Source organism: Priapulus caudatus, unplaced genomic scaffold, assembly GCF_000485595.1.
Source record: "Priapulus caudatus unplaced genomic scaffold, Priapulus_caudatus-5.0.1 Scaffold168, whole genome shotgun sequence".
Lineage (NCBI taxonomy): Eukaryota > Metazoa > Priapulida > Priapulimorpha > Priapulimorphida > Priapulidae > Priapulus > Priapulus caudatus.
Genome location: NW_014577229.1, coordinates 455,767 through 470,146, shown reverse-complemented (window position 1 = coordinate 470,146; position 14,380 = coordinate 455,767). Strand labels below are relative to the sequence as shown.

At 40.0% G+C, this 14,380-nt stretch overlaps 3 protein-coding genes across 6 annotated transcripts in view; 2 read left to right on the top strand and 1 right to left on the bottom strand.

Annotated features, from left to right (window-relative positions):
• LOC106806575 (filaggrin-2-like) overlaps window positions 1-1,500 on the top strand; it is a 7,257-nt gene extending 5,757 nt beyond the window's left edge. Inside the window, exon 3 of the mRNA XM_014808567.1 lies at window positions 1,409-1,500. Within this exon, the coding sequence (XP_014664053.1) occupies window positions 1,409-1,500 (92 nt within the window). The remainder of the gene's footprint in view (window positions 1-1,408) is intronic.
• LOC106806586 (protein GUCD1-like) overlaps window positions 1-3,999 on the top strand; it is a 17,880-nt gene extending 13,881 nt beyond the window's left edge. For all 4 annotated transcript variants that reach the window (XM_014808578.1, XM_014808576.1, XM_014808579.1 and 1 more), the window contains exons 2-8: window positions 1,409-1,717; window positions 1,966-2,034; window positions 2,203-2,302; window positions 2,595-2,686; window positions 2,835-2,934; window positions 3,106-3,226; window positions 3,703-3,999. In XM_014808578.1, the coding sequence (XP_014664064.1) occupies window positions 1,620-1,717; window positions 1,966-2,034; window positions 2,203-2,302; window positions 2,595-2,686; window positions 2,835-2,934; window positions 3,106-3,226; window positions 3,703-3,797 (675 nt within the window). In that variant the 5' untranslated portion in view covers window positions 1,409-1,619 and the 3' untranslated portion in view covers window positions 3,798-3,999. The remainder of the gene's footprint in view (window positions 1-1,408; window positions 1,718-1,965; window positions 2,035-2,202; window positions 2,303-2,594; window positions 2,687-2,834; window positions 2,935-3,105; window positions 3,227-3,702) is intronic.
• The window catches only part of LOC106806585 (beta-ureidopropionase-like), a 12,334-nt gene continuing 1,945 nt past the window's right edge, over window positions 3,992-14,380 (bottom strand). Inside the window, exons 2-12 of the mRNA XM_014808575.1 lie at window positions 9,974-10,103; window positions 9,394-9,523; window positions 8,411-8,505; window positions 8,105-8,189; window positions 7,790-7,866; window positions 7,457-7,511; window positions 7,185-7,299; window positions 6,816-6,967; window positions 5,905-5,945; window positions 5,525-5,611; window positions 3,992-5,090 (exon numbers count right to left, since the gene is read on the bottom strand). Coding sequence (XP_014664061.1) covers window positions 5,007-5,090; window positions 5,525-5,611; window positions 5,905-5,945; window positions 6,816-6,967; window positions 7,185-7,299; window positions 7,457-7,511; window positions 7,790-7,866; window positions 8,105-8,189; window positions 8,411-8,505; window positions 9,394-9,523; window positions 9,974-10,103 — 1,051 coding nt within the window. The 3' untranslated portion in view covers window positions 3,992-5,006. The remainder of the gene's footprint in view (window positions 5,091-5,524; window positions 5,612-5,904; window positions 5,946-6,815; window positions 6,968-7,184; window positions 7,300-7,456; window positions 7,512-7,789; window positions 7,867-8,104; window positions 8,190-8,410; window positions 8,506-9,393; window positions 9,524-9,973; window positions 10,104-14,380) is intronic.

The window sequence follows — 14,380 nt, the reverse complement described above, 5'->3', positions numbered from 1 at the left end:
AACCGGATCCGGTTTCGGTATTCTAAAAACTAAACAACCGGCTCTCTTCTCTGATTGGCTAATTTTGTCACTATTTCATTTTTTATTATTTTTGGCAAATTTTATTTTTATTTTACTTTTTAGAATTAGGTATAGGGTTAGGATTATGGTTAGGGTTTGGGTTAGGGTTAGGGTCTATAGCTCTGACTTTTAAGTTGGTTTCAGTGGCTCAACGGTAGAGCTTTCGCTTCGTGATGGTAAGGTACCGTGTTCGAACCCCATAAGATGTTTTTATTTTTCTCTGCTTTCTGTATTTCTTTGTATTTTATTTGTTTCTGCATTTATTTGTTCCGTATTCATTTATTTGTTCTGTAACTTTTGTTTATGTTCGGAATTAAATATATTTCTTTATGTTTTTTCATTAAAAATTGTCTTATTATATATTTGTTCTGTTATGTTCGGAAACTGACCAATCAGAGAAGAGAGCCGGTTGTTTAGTTTTCAGGCCTCCGAAACCGTGTCCGGTCGTTTAGACACTACCATGAGTTTACCATCCGAGATATTTTGAAAAGTGAAGAGGCTTTTTTCATTTTTCATTTTTCATTATTCATTTAATATTTGTAGTTAACCCATTGTTCACGTTTTTCGGGATCGAGCTGTAAGTCGATGTACTCAGGATACGTCAGCATGCTTTTGCTCCCTAAACCAAAACCAAACCCAAGGTCTCAAAGAGCCAGAGGGGGATCAGGACCCAATGAAGGATGTAAATAGGCCCTATAGCGTTTTTGTATTGGTAATGTATGTTTTAATCGCTCTGAATGGACAACTTGGGTTTTAATGATTTAAAAATGAAAATAATGAAATACTTTTGATATAATGAATATTTTCGTCGGTGGCTCTGACGGCATGCGGGCGGTGGATGGTAAACTCATACCTCAATTTTCATGGCTTTAGGGTTAGGGTTAGGGTTGGTATTAGGGTTAGGATTAGAGTTAGGGTTAGGGTTTTTGCATCATTCCTTGATAAACGGAAAGTCTGATGCGGAAGTTGATATGCGTAGTATCATGCGTTGCATGTCGTAAGAATAGTCCATAAATATTTGTTACGACTGGTCATAAGAATAGCCACGGCCTTATAAATATCCTTGAATCCTTGAACTGAGCTCCGCAGAGCTGTAGTGTTTTCCCGGTATGGCAGTCACTTAGTACGTTAATGTCACACTATGTAAGTGTCTCACGGTATAACGGGTTATTCCTTCACTCCGCCAATGTGCCGTTGTCTGTACTGTAGGCTAAATTACAGTTATTAAGACATTTCACTGCAACCATAGGTACTGACTACTGTAGACATATTTGTAATTTGTACCATGGCATGTCGTGCCATCACGTGCCTTTGAATTGTACTTTAAGCCTGGGTTTATATATTTCAGAAACGGGACTGCGTGAGATCGGTAACTTGAATGACTTGCACGGTGCATCACAACATCAATGGTCTGAGGTCATCAAGTTCAGCAGAGATTAGATGCTTAGTCATGCTGCAAAAACCTAAATGCAGACAGTTCTATTCCAAAACGAAGCTGCCCTGAAGATTAAAAGCTGAAAGAAAAAACCACTTGATCTGTTAATAGTAATATACTGACCATGGAGGATAATGCTGATAAGCTGGAATTATCAGTTCCACATATTGGTCAGTGTAACAGCTGGGACTGTGGCCTTGCATGTGCAAGAATGGTTCTGTGGTATGTTCTACGTAGTTCTTATTAAGAAATTTAAACATTTCAATTAACTATCATGAGTGATTCGTGGGTTAATATTTGTTCAACATACATCTTTCAAAATGCCTATGTAACGACTACAGGAATGTAAAATTTTGAAATTAAATATGTTGTTGTTGCAGATTTGATATAGAAGAAAAGCAGTTATCGTAAACACTTGTACTAGTGATCTATAAAAATCAATACATAATTATTTGTCATAATTGGTTCAGGTACTGCCTCCCAAATGGTAACCTTTCTGACTTTGAATACCAGTGCAATGCTGTTGGATTCTATCAAAGGTATGTATATTTACTTTAGTGTTAAAGCAAACATCTTAGTTCTATAGATGTATATGGTAGTTAATCAAATAAGTTTACAAATGCACTTAGACCTCTAAAAATATTTACATTGCATGTGGATAATTTTTTAAATGTGTTTAACAATTTGTTTTTGTGCTGATATTCCAGCATTTGGACTGTTGATTTGGCATACCTTATGCGGCGATATGGTCTCAGGCATAGCATGCATACACTGACCATTGGCGTTGACTCCGGATTTTCCAAAGTTGTAAGAGTGTTTTTTATAATTTCGATGTCACACATTAGTTTAGAACGAAAGTATTTACTATTTGTGTTGTGAGTGTTTAGAATAGAAGGCAGGTGCTACCAGGCATAAATACATTCCAGATGTTTTACCCAATAGAGTGGTTTTTCAGATGGTTGAGGTAATATAGTTTGAGCCACATGATTATTGCTAATAATTGAGTAATGGGATATGTCTCATTTCACCCTAAACTTTACATGTAAATGCAATGTAAAAATAATGCATAAATCCTGTATTTCTGTCATGTTTCCTGTAGCGGTTTTATAGTTCTTCAATACAAGAAGATGAAGCGCGAGTGACAACGTTGTTTGCCAGGGCAGCACAAAATGGAGTCTTTGTTGAGAAAAGGTAAGAGCATGTATAAAGATAAAATTATCCGGTAAATGTAATGAAATAGTTGAAAAATAAAATGCTACCCGGTCACTGTAATGATGTATCCTATTAATGAAATGACATTCTGTTAATAAAGTGATATATCCTGTGGGTTTCTCTGTAGGGAAGTGCCGTTGGAAGAGGTTTTGTACCAGCTGAGCATGGGCAATCCGGCAATAGTTCTTGTGAATGCGAGACTGCTCCGCTGTGTTTGGTGTAACAAGGTGTGTTTAGCGTCTGTACTGCACGTGCTAATGGATAATTCTTGTTGCTACTGACTGTGAAACAAGACACGCGAGTTGTACTCGGTTGCAGCAGCTCTACAGTGGTGTACGCATGGTGTAGTGGCGTCATCTATGAACACCTACCAAAACGAAATTTTGTTCTGCTTGCAGTGTACGTACTGTTTCATGCACTACTGTATGCGAAATTCCTATGATGGTCACTTCATAGTGGTGTGTGGGTACAACAAGGCAGAAAGGTTACTCCTCTACAAAAACCCAGCTACCAGAGATGGCAAGTAAAACAGAATGTCGTAGTGTTGTTAATTAACTATATGGACGGTGCTTTCAACTTCGTGGACGGACTTTGCGTGTGTCAATGTCGTCGTCTGTATCACCTCAGATTTGGCACTTTAGATGTTTATTGGAATGGAAGGTTATTGCCAAATTTTGTTCATCGAGCTGCTGATTAATTTGCAATTAATTTGGGCAATTTGAGGCAGAATGTTATATTGGTAATTTAGACATGTTGCTTTACATTGTAAGGAAAAGTAAGTGTTAGTTCAGTGACAATTCACTCATATATAGTGATAAACTACCAAGAATACATGCAACAATAGAATTGTCCTTAAAATACCCTATTTACTCATAGTGCCAGCAGAGAACATGGAAAATGCAAAGTTGGTGAAATCCGCCTCATGCATATATTTGTTATCAGATGTCACCAGCAGAAAAAGGTACTATAATGAGTACACTTTAATTATGTTGCAGGACTGTGTGCTATGACCTACGACTCATTTGAGGAAGCTCGACATAGCTATGGAACGGACGAGGATATACTGTTTGTACACAAACCTCTGAGTTAGCAGGAGGGAACGGCAGGTTCATGAATTGAAATTATTTCTGTTTATAGTATTTATATGGTCATTGTCCATAGTAATCATTGTTTAATGATCAATATATTAATTAACGTATTGCAATAATCATTTTAATGTTGTTTATGTGTCTATAATAGGCAACGGCAGTAATTAGGTTTTCAAGTAGATGGAAATAAATCATCTGACGGAATCACGATTTTATTTCATTTCTGCTGTGTCCACTTGTGGCAAATTATTAACACCTCAACAACTCCCCTTAATATAGCTTGACTACTAGGTTACGCTCTTCACAAATTATAATACCATTATTATCTATATAAACTTTTTTAATATACTACATAACAACATTAATACCATTGAGCGACTACCATAGGTGCCTCCAGATCTGTGGGAAGTAAAGGACCAAGCATGTAATGCAGCTGGCTTCTAAGGCAGTTCATAGTTAACTGTAAGTCTGTGTGTCCAAGAGCAATATTAAGGTAAAAAGCAAATGGCATATTTTCACTTTACAACAGGCCAAACTGGTTGTTGATATGTTGCTAATGATAACAGCATTATAACCTTCTAAAATCATATTGATTACTCTATATGCAAGGTACAACTTAAAACTGCTCCTGACCCAGAATATATGTCTGTCGTACATATTACAGTTATCTTCCTACGGTGCTGAATGTATTAAAAATAAGGTTCACGCGAAATCATGGAAGCACTCGGGCAATTGTAAAGACTACCCGGCATTATTATCTATCACAAAAACGGACGGTGCCTTCACTTCTTCCTGTCAGTTTAAAAAGTAGACAAGGTACCATGATTAGTGATACTGCATATTATGCTTCCAAATCTCTCGGAAATCACATTTGATCGTGTTTTATATCACTTTCCTAATAGCAACATCTTGCAGTGATGTTTAATACAGATAATTTATCTCAACATATAAGTCAACTTATTAGAACCCAGCACAATATGAAGATCCACACATTTTGTGTAAATCTACCAACAGAGTGTGACGCAAAATCAAGTTCTATACATCTATTACAAGTTATTATACGAAATAACGATTATTGTTTATCTGTCTATTATGATTGGTCATAAATCCATAATCTCCAAATAATGATGTCTACTCTGGATAGACAATTACGAAGTCATAATTGTGCAGACGTTACTCCTTGTCAGACAAGTTGACAGTCAGACAGCTTATCACTCCTTGACAATTGGTGGCTTGTAGTCTGGCTTAATGGCCTCAGTCAGCGACTCTGCATAAAGATTCAGTCTCTGGGTCATCTACAATGGAAACAGAAGAACGGCATGTCATGTACATCTTTCCAAGAATACAATTTTTCCAGTAAATATATATAGGGATATTATAAGATGTGCATAGTTTAGATGCAAGGTTTAGCCAAGTTATGTATATGAAATAGACCATTTTTAATTAATAAAATTTATAAACACACAGGTTGCCAATTAATCACATATTTTCACATTCACAATGTACCCTTAATAACCCTATGCGTAACTCAAAACATTTCACCACGACATCTCTGCCTAAATGCAGCCGTTGTAATAGCTGTCGTTTCGCTCGAGACACAGATTTACTTCACTTCACACAGATTTTTCGTGTTAAACCACCGACCACGTCAGTCCTACGTCCCACACGTGAGGGTAAGCGCGTATTAACCCGGGCACGACTGTGTGGGGATGCCACGGTGGCCACTCACCCTGAAACCCCAGCCATCCTTCATCTGTCTGCACAGGTTCAGATCTAGTTCCGTGACCAGAAGTCCGTCACGGGTGCGGGACAGACCCTGCGAGAGAGCAACGAAGGCGCAATTGGTGAGCGCAACGACAATAGAACAGCACTCTACTCCATAATACAACCACCACCACAATCTTACTACTCTACTAGCATAATTATTATTATCCGCTCTTACTACCATAGTTATCTATTTATTATAATCAAATAATCTACATGATGACATTCCTGATGAAATCGGGGTGTAGTCGTAGAGTCGCTGTCGTGTTTCCATTTACGAAATCAGTTTTAGGTTGAATACGAATGCGAGCTTATTCTGAATATTCGATTTGAGATGAAACTTACCGGCGTGCGACTGGCATCAGGTGCTGCTACGTAAGTGGAACCTGCGAGACGGAGAGAGAGAGGGAAGACTTTGTTAAATTATGTCAGTCTTGGAAATATACCTGAAAACCCAGCCAGTCCTGATTTCATAAATTTTGATTTCTGCTCTATATTGTATAGTAAACACCATAAAAATAGGCCAGTCCTGTGCTCAACAGTTCCAAGTTTCGGACTGGGGGACGGGCTGATATTTCCACCACTGATTATATACACATGTAAAACTAATATGAGATTGTAATCATATTGAATCTTGATGAGCTTGCTGCAAGCATGTGACGGCACGTTTTTATGGTATCAGGACAAATATCCCCCGAACAATCACCCCCGGACAATTACCCTCGGACTTTTACCCCCCGGACAATCACCCCCCGGACATTTAGAGGAGGAGTTAGAGAACAATGGAGAAGGTAGTGGAGGAGGAGTAGGAGGGGGATAGGAGGTGGAGGAGTAGGAGGGGGAGAGGAGGTGGAGGAGTAGGAGGGGGAGAGGAGGTGGAGGAGTAGGAGGGGGAGAGGAGGTAGAGGAGGTGCAGGTGGTGGTTGATGGAGGAGGAAGAGGAGGAAGGGAGAATGTGATGGAGGAGGAGGAGGTAGAGGTGCCCTCCTCCACCTTCTCCCATCCTCCCCCTCCTTCTCCACCACCTTCTACCCACGTTCTCCCCCTCCTCCTCCTCCGCCATGGCATGAGGGGTAATTGTCCGGGGGTATTTGTCCTAGCACCGTTTTTATATGTGCATGCATCGCGTGTGTTGTTAGAGCGTGTGTGAGAGAGGTTATGTGTTTTATCCATGTGTGTACACACAGAGAAAAGATATATGTGTCTTTGGTCGTAGGTGATGTAGCATTGAATTGTCGGGTGTAATGCTGAGTTACCATAGAAATGTCCAAAGTCTTTGTGAGCAGGTTTCCCATCCCCAGATGAAAATTCATTAGGAAAATGTTCTGTTCCCACTCGGTTTATGGCACAGGTAAAGTAGCTGTTGGCGATGGCAGCGTTTCTAGCCTCAATTCCCCACATTGGCTCGCTAAAAAAACCAGATTGTAGTTGAAAAGCAGTGAAACAGCAGTGTTAACCATTAGATTCACGTGGCACCATCTATCAGCAAAATAACTTAATAAATACACTACTAGTCACACATTACAAACATACGTTCACATAATATATAAGTGAAAATGCTTTATGGTATGCATTAACAATTTAATAGTATGTGCCAGCGACAACTCATTGTATGGAGATCCTACCTGAGTGTACCCACTGTAGCAGATGGGTTGAACACTAGTTCAGCTCCATTGACACCATACATCATCCAGTTTTGTGGGTGATGGCGGCCATAGCAGATGTTGACTGCAATGCGACCTGTGAAACACACTTCTAGTTACAAGATAGCTATTTGGTTATGAAACGCACGCTATAAATTTCAATAACTTTTCTTTGAGTCGCAAAATCGTTCTACGAGCGATAATGATGCCACAGAAGTTTTATTCATCATTGTCGACGCTACGTACGCACTTACCAAACTGGGTTTCGAAAACTTTGTGACCAGTGTCTCCTTCCATGTAATAAGTCGACTGTAATACGTAAATTAAAAACGCAATTACAAACATGCTTGAAAAAATTGGGCAACCTTTTTTTTATTATTAACAGACTTTATCCGTCACATTTAAAAATAATTCGTATTCTACCTTTCACGCATCAATTTTCTAACATGATGCTTTAATCCTTATTGCCTGCACTATTCATCATGTTTTGCTGAACTGATGCAGAAAAACAGAATATCATGAATGTCATCTGCATTGTCTACGTTATAATGGCTATTTACGTCGTTAAAGTTACAACGGCTAATTACCTCGTTAAAGTCCCCGACTCTGGGAATATGGTTCTTCCTGGATTTTCCCATTACTTGACCGGAGTTTGAAATTATAACTGAAGAACAACAGAAAAGGAATCATTACAATAACTTCACAGCCTGTTGAACATACCTAAATATCTCTCCAATGTGTAAGAAAATCAAAAACACGTAAAAACTAGACTGTCTAAAAGTTTTAAAAAAACACGTTACTGAAGATCAGAAGTATTTCTGTCTGTAAGAGTCATTGTTTATCAGAATGTTAGTGTATATTCTGTGACAATGCTATGACTATGATGACACATGTAATACTACCAGCTGTGTTCCACATTGTGTCCCCATGCACTTCGTCTCGCTCAAGAATCGGTGAAATGATGACCATGTTGTACTTCTTGGCCCACTAAAATTATGTCAGTAGTATCATGTAAGTAATCTCACATCAGATTGCACACTGTCTAAATTCACTAGGCATGCCACTATAGCAGATGCTTGGTTTCATTCATAAGAAATGTATCTTTACCTCAAACAAAAATGGAAGCCATGTGTATATTCAGAATTAAGGTATATTATATATATATATATATATATAATGAGAAGGATACACAAATATGAATGGCTTACTTCCTGACAAAGCTTGGTTGTTGGTCCTATTAGTGCATCTTCAGCGAACTCACACCAGGGATGTTTCTCTCTTGTGCAAAATGCGAAAGGCATTGCTAAAATTCAGGCCAAGGGTATCCATATAAAATAAGAAACTGTACATATACTGTATAGCAGGGCTCGAATTAACCGACGGCACCGACGGCAATTGACGGCGGTGCCCCTATCAATCGCCGTACTGCCCCTGAAAATCCAACCCGACCGACGGCAGTGACCTGCCTTGTCCTTTTCTGTAATTGCCGTCGGTGCCTCTGGCTAGACTCGTTCACGGCCGCACTGTTTATCACAGAGCGTGTACATTGTCTAGCAGAGCGTGAGGCCGGATACCAGTCTACCCTTCGGTAAAAACAATAACGTGGTATTGCTGCCAACCGCTGCCAGTAGACGATCGATAAATCGTGCACCTGTGTATGCCCGTGGTAGAACACGAATATTTAAATGCTGCACGCCCGGACTCGGCCCGCTAGCGATTTAAAGCGCGGGAAACGAGTTCAAACGACGCTCGCGCAAGAATGGCCAGTGATCTGTACGGTGTGTAGCTTGCTAAGTGCAGTAAATTTAGAGAAATTTTAGTAGAATTCATACGATGACACAAAGTTTTTCATAACAATGGCCTTGGTGCCCTTCTCAAATTGTGAGAGTTGCCTTGATGCCTTTTAAAATTGCCTCGGTGCCCATCCATTTTAGAGAAAATTCAAGGCAATTTCTCACATGCCCCCAAAAAATTGCCTTGCCCCTCTCGTCGCTTAATTCGAGGCCTGCTGTATAGTTTGTATATAAATTATTAAATATATAGTATTGTAGTATTGAATGCACATTCACTAATCAATGCATCAATAATGCCTCATTTTAACCACTCACAGAACCTGTTCACGGTGACACCGCATGAGATATCAAAAATATGGCGGTGTGTGCTTCATTTGCGATTTGTTGCGAAAACTTACGCCATGCTTCTTGTAAGCATAGAACATTAACTCCACACATGGCAGCAATCTCCACCATTTGTCCAATTCTCTTGTGCAATGCAGTTCTCTGCTCGTCTACTGATGCAGATGTTGGCAACACTATCTTGTTCTAAAATGTAATCAGAAACAGAGGCACATACTGAGATTAGATATGTGTCCATAGTTAGGTAGGCTGGTCTCTATTAGACCAGCCTTAATACAAAATCTTATATTTGCAGTAACTTGACCAACCAGGATACATTTTATATCGTAACTTATTATTAATCTATAATTATCATCTTTCGGATTGTACGTAAAAACAATACAATACTATATCAGCCACTAGCAAAATTAATTGATAACAAAACCAGCCAATCTATAGAAAGCAGACTCGGAAGGACTATAGGAAGCAGGCTTGACTACATACTGGAGATGTTACACAACTTGTGACAGAATCTTCAACATGGCGAACGCGGCCAGAACGATGACGGAAGAAGAACTCCTGAATCAGAAACATGATTAATTTTCCATAAAAGAAGTACGTACGGCATGTTGCCGAACTCTATGCTAACACTCGTACCTGAATCGCACCAACTCTGACGACTCTAGCGGCTCGCAGCTCTTCCTGGTGAGCATCAATCCCATAACCCTGAACCTCCAAGTCTCTCTCAGAAGCCAATGACGTAGCATCTTCAGGCAGGCTTAATGACCTACCAGAATAAACCCGTTTGTAAATATTGCTTGTAGGGTCTATGTCCCCCCCGACCTCTGTTTGACCTGGCTCGTTAAGCTATTTCTGACTAACCCTAACCCTAACCTTATATATATTATATCAAGAGCATATAAAGAAGGAGAACGTACAACGGTAAAATGGTGAAACCATGTTGCAGTATTAGTCGAATTAATAAACTTTCCCCGTGTTATTTTGACGATTCTTTGCAGTATTATTGATCAGCTGTCCTACCTTGTTCATATAAAACAAACCGCTTGTCCCTACGATGCTCCTACGCTGAGATAATGAGCGGTGAAAATCTGGTTTTTTCGCCGAAATCCGAATCAGATGACTAGGCACTGCAACCCTCTCTCGTGTGGGCGGAGTGTACGGCCCACACTGTGGCCAGTGTGTTGCTTCCGGTCGCAGCTGTGTAGCGCCACCATCTCATGTCATACTACCAGAGTTTACTATACATCCAGCATGAAGTGGGCGTGAGGTGGGCACAGGTGGGGGTCATCACTATGGCAATCAATAACCGACGTCATTCATTCCATTTGTCAATCATTGACAGAAACACGCGAGGTTTCCCGAAGTTATAACACTTCGAGAGTCGGTCACAGTAACTGACTAATGTCCAGTCGGTGTTCGGCGAAAATACCAGATTTTCACCGCACATAATATCTCAGCGTAGGCCCGTAGGGGCATCGTAGGGACATGCGGTTTGTTTTATATGAACAAGGTAAGACAGCTGATCAATAATACCCTAAAAAAATGGGGAAAGTTTATTAATTTGACTAATACTGCAACATGGTTTCAGCATTTTACCGTTGTACGCTCTCCTTCTTTATATCTCTTGATTATATATATATTATTAGTCGAAATAGTAAACGAGCCAGGTCAAACAGAGGTCAGGAGCACATAGACCTTATGGCCCAAGGATAGAGAACATGGGTCCCAATAAAACCAATGTGCCTAACCGCTAACTCTAATCTAACAATAATCTAACCATACCCTAACCTATTATATTGAATATAATATTATATTTAATTGATCGTAAATGACATTGGTTTATTGGGACCCATGTTCTCTATCCTTGAACCGACCTTATCTCGAATATGAGTGCAACAGTCATCCATTTTGGCATCTGCTCAGTGAATCAACACCAGACAGCCTGCGCCATAGCAGCACAGCACCAGCAGAGACCCATAAATTCTGCCTACACTTTTTATATTCTGATTATATTTAGGGCCCAATAGCCTTCCAGTAGACAAAGACCTGTGAATTCTGTCGTGAAAATGCACAACAAGCACTTTTCACTATTTACGGCCGTGTTACATAGAAATCAAAGAAATACCTTAAGCCGTCGGCTTTATTAACATTCTTATCTACATTACAAACACTTGTCTTGCAGTATTCCTCCTCTTTATCACGTTATTTTATTAAAACGTCAACGACATAAAATCACGCAAATTTGCTACACACAAAACTGCCAATCTTACATTGAACCGCACAACGACATTCTCCACCGGCCATTGAAATGCATCGTGTGACGCTGTCCGGTGCGGTTCAATCAAGATTGGCAGTTTTGTGTGTAGCGAATTTTGCGTGATTTTTATGTCGTGATGTTTTAATCAAATAAACGTGATTAACACGTTCAACGCGAAACACGAGTATACTCGTTCGAACCTGCAAACGAACGCCCGCGAAACGAGTATACGTCGTGGAAAAAAAATAACATGATTTTTTGGAACGTTTACTAATGTTTCCTATAGATGTCAGGGGCTGTACGCTTAGAAATTCAACAACGTGCACTCTATAAACCCAGTAGTAGATGGCATAATTCATACAATACTTTACTGTTGTTTGGAACGTTATTTTGGGAGTTTTTGGGACTGAGGTAATGTTTTTGGTTCACCTCGCAAAGGGCGTTTGACCCGGTTGTTGTGAAGTTGTTTTGATGTCTGAGAGGTTGGGTTGATTTATTGATCATGGGTGATTGAGTTACGGGTGTTGTTTGAGTTCTGAGAGTAAGTTTATATCGATATTATACTAGCCACTAATTATAAATAATTATAGCTAGTTAAACCTGACCAAACATTTTGTGTAATCAGTGACTAAGCGGGGAAACGCGAAAATCTCAGCACAGGGTAGTGCATTGTTAACCATGGCAGCGTTGAACGTAAAGATGAGAATACTGCATAGCAAGTGTTTCGTAATGTAGGGTAAGATGTAATAAAGCCGACAGCTTTAGGTATTTCTTTGATTTTCTATGTAACAGGCCGTAAATAGTGAAAAGTTGTCGTGCATTTTGCACGACAGAATTCACAGGTTTTGTCTATGGAATGGCTATTGCCCATTGGGCCCTAAAATAACATCAGAATATCAAAAATGTTTAGGGCACAATTTATTGTCTACGCAGCAGAGGTGCTGATGCAGTGATGGTAGATCAACTGACACTGTTCAGTGAGCTAAGCTACAGCCCACGGTAGCTCTAGTACTATAGCCCGCTTACATTAACTGCCGCTGGCAGTTTACATTACCAGCTTACATTACCAGCGGCCGTATACACCTGCCGGGCTATAGAGTACTAGAGAGCTAGAAGAGCTATCAGTCCACCGGTGAGGTAGGCTCGGTGCTAGAGGTGGATACAAGGCACCAGATTTCATAGTGTAGTTGGTTTCTTATTCGTTAAAAGTGATACCGTTATTCCCTGCATAATAATATCTGATTAGACTGTCTTTAAGTCCGCGGCAGGCACAGTGTTTAGCCAACACTTCTCAAGGGCATCAGAATCAGCGCGCATGATCACTCAACCAGAGTGAGACGACACTAGCGCATCACAGTGTGCGCAGAGCGAATTTCTGCAATCATATCCGTCAAGGCCTGCACGCATATCCGACACGATGGTATCGCAAGGAATCAGACGCTTCTCAATCTTAAACTGATTGTCGTTTAAACCCGAATCTTCTCAGTTGGCATGTGTTCTATATATTTGAAGCATCTATTTGGATATCGATAATAATTATTTTGGTAATTACACAGTTATATGCGCAACAGCACCAATAATACCGAACACACTACAAGCATTTTTATAATATCAGGAATGAGGGGTTGCTTATTTCCCTCCACTATATCAAGAAGAGCTATGTTAGAACCAAATCCTTTATATACTGTGTAGTTTTTCAATTAGTGTAATATTATCTACATATTACGATTACTACGTGTCAATAACGCTTTGCTTTACACGCTGTAATCGCTCGCTATGTCATATAGTACATCGTCATGTGATCTCGAAACTGCTATAAGTACATATATATCAGTAGAGGAGAAGGGAACGGGGGGGGGGGTCACTTCCACTTCGCCCAGCAAGAGAAACACCCCATATCATTCCCCAGTAAATGAAATATCCCAATTCCCAGTTCCAGGAAATTATGTAGACCATAGTTTCAGGAACTCAGTATTTAGGTTTTCAAAGCACTATACATAAGCCTAAATACTAATACTTTACATACTATTATTTATCTGGGTCTATAAACATAAATCTTTCTGCTAAAAATTAATTAATTAAAAAGAATTTAAAAATATTAGCGTAGAAATTGAAATCCGCGACGCAATTGAATAACAGAGTTTTCCCAGACTCCCAGAACGAATTTAGAGGGTTTGTCCCCGCATCCCGATGGACTTCTGTTCGAATCACGAAAATTTATGTACTGACATTTTCCAGTTCCCAGGTAATGTAAAATGGCCAGATCCCGCGGTCCCGCAAAATACCGTTCTCCCTCTATAATACAGAGCAGGACCCAGGTGGGGCCGCCCCCTCGAGCCACACTCAGCCTAGCTTGGAAGAGAAACCAATTTCTGGTGGCATAATAGCAAAGTGATTCGGGATATCATACCCATGTAAGTAATGTAAGTCTGCCGGGCAGCCGTGTGGGTGTGGTCAGTTTTCAATTGCAGTGTCATACCTAGTTTTCAATTTGAGTGAGGTTGTGGTCAGTCGGTCAAATTTGACAAGCAGCCACAAAGCCACCCAAAATTGAGCTAGATTTACTGGAGAAGACCCCCATGAAACGCTATTGCGAAAATGTTTCGGCATGGTCCCAAGTTATCAGGAATTGAGGACACTGCCTAGAATTTTTGATGTGGGCGCGCTTGCCGCCATACCTAACAACGCGCGATACTCCAAAATTGAGGTCCTAGATTAGCTGGAAATGAAACCTAGTCGGCACCATCTGGAAAAATGTTTGCCATAGCTCCGTTCAGGCTTCGTCG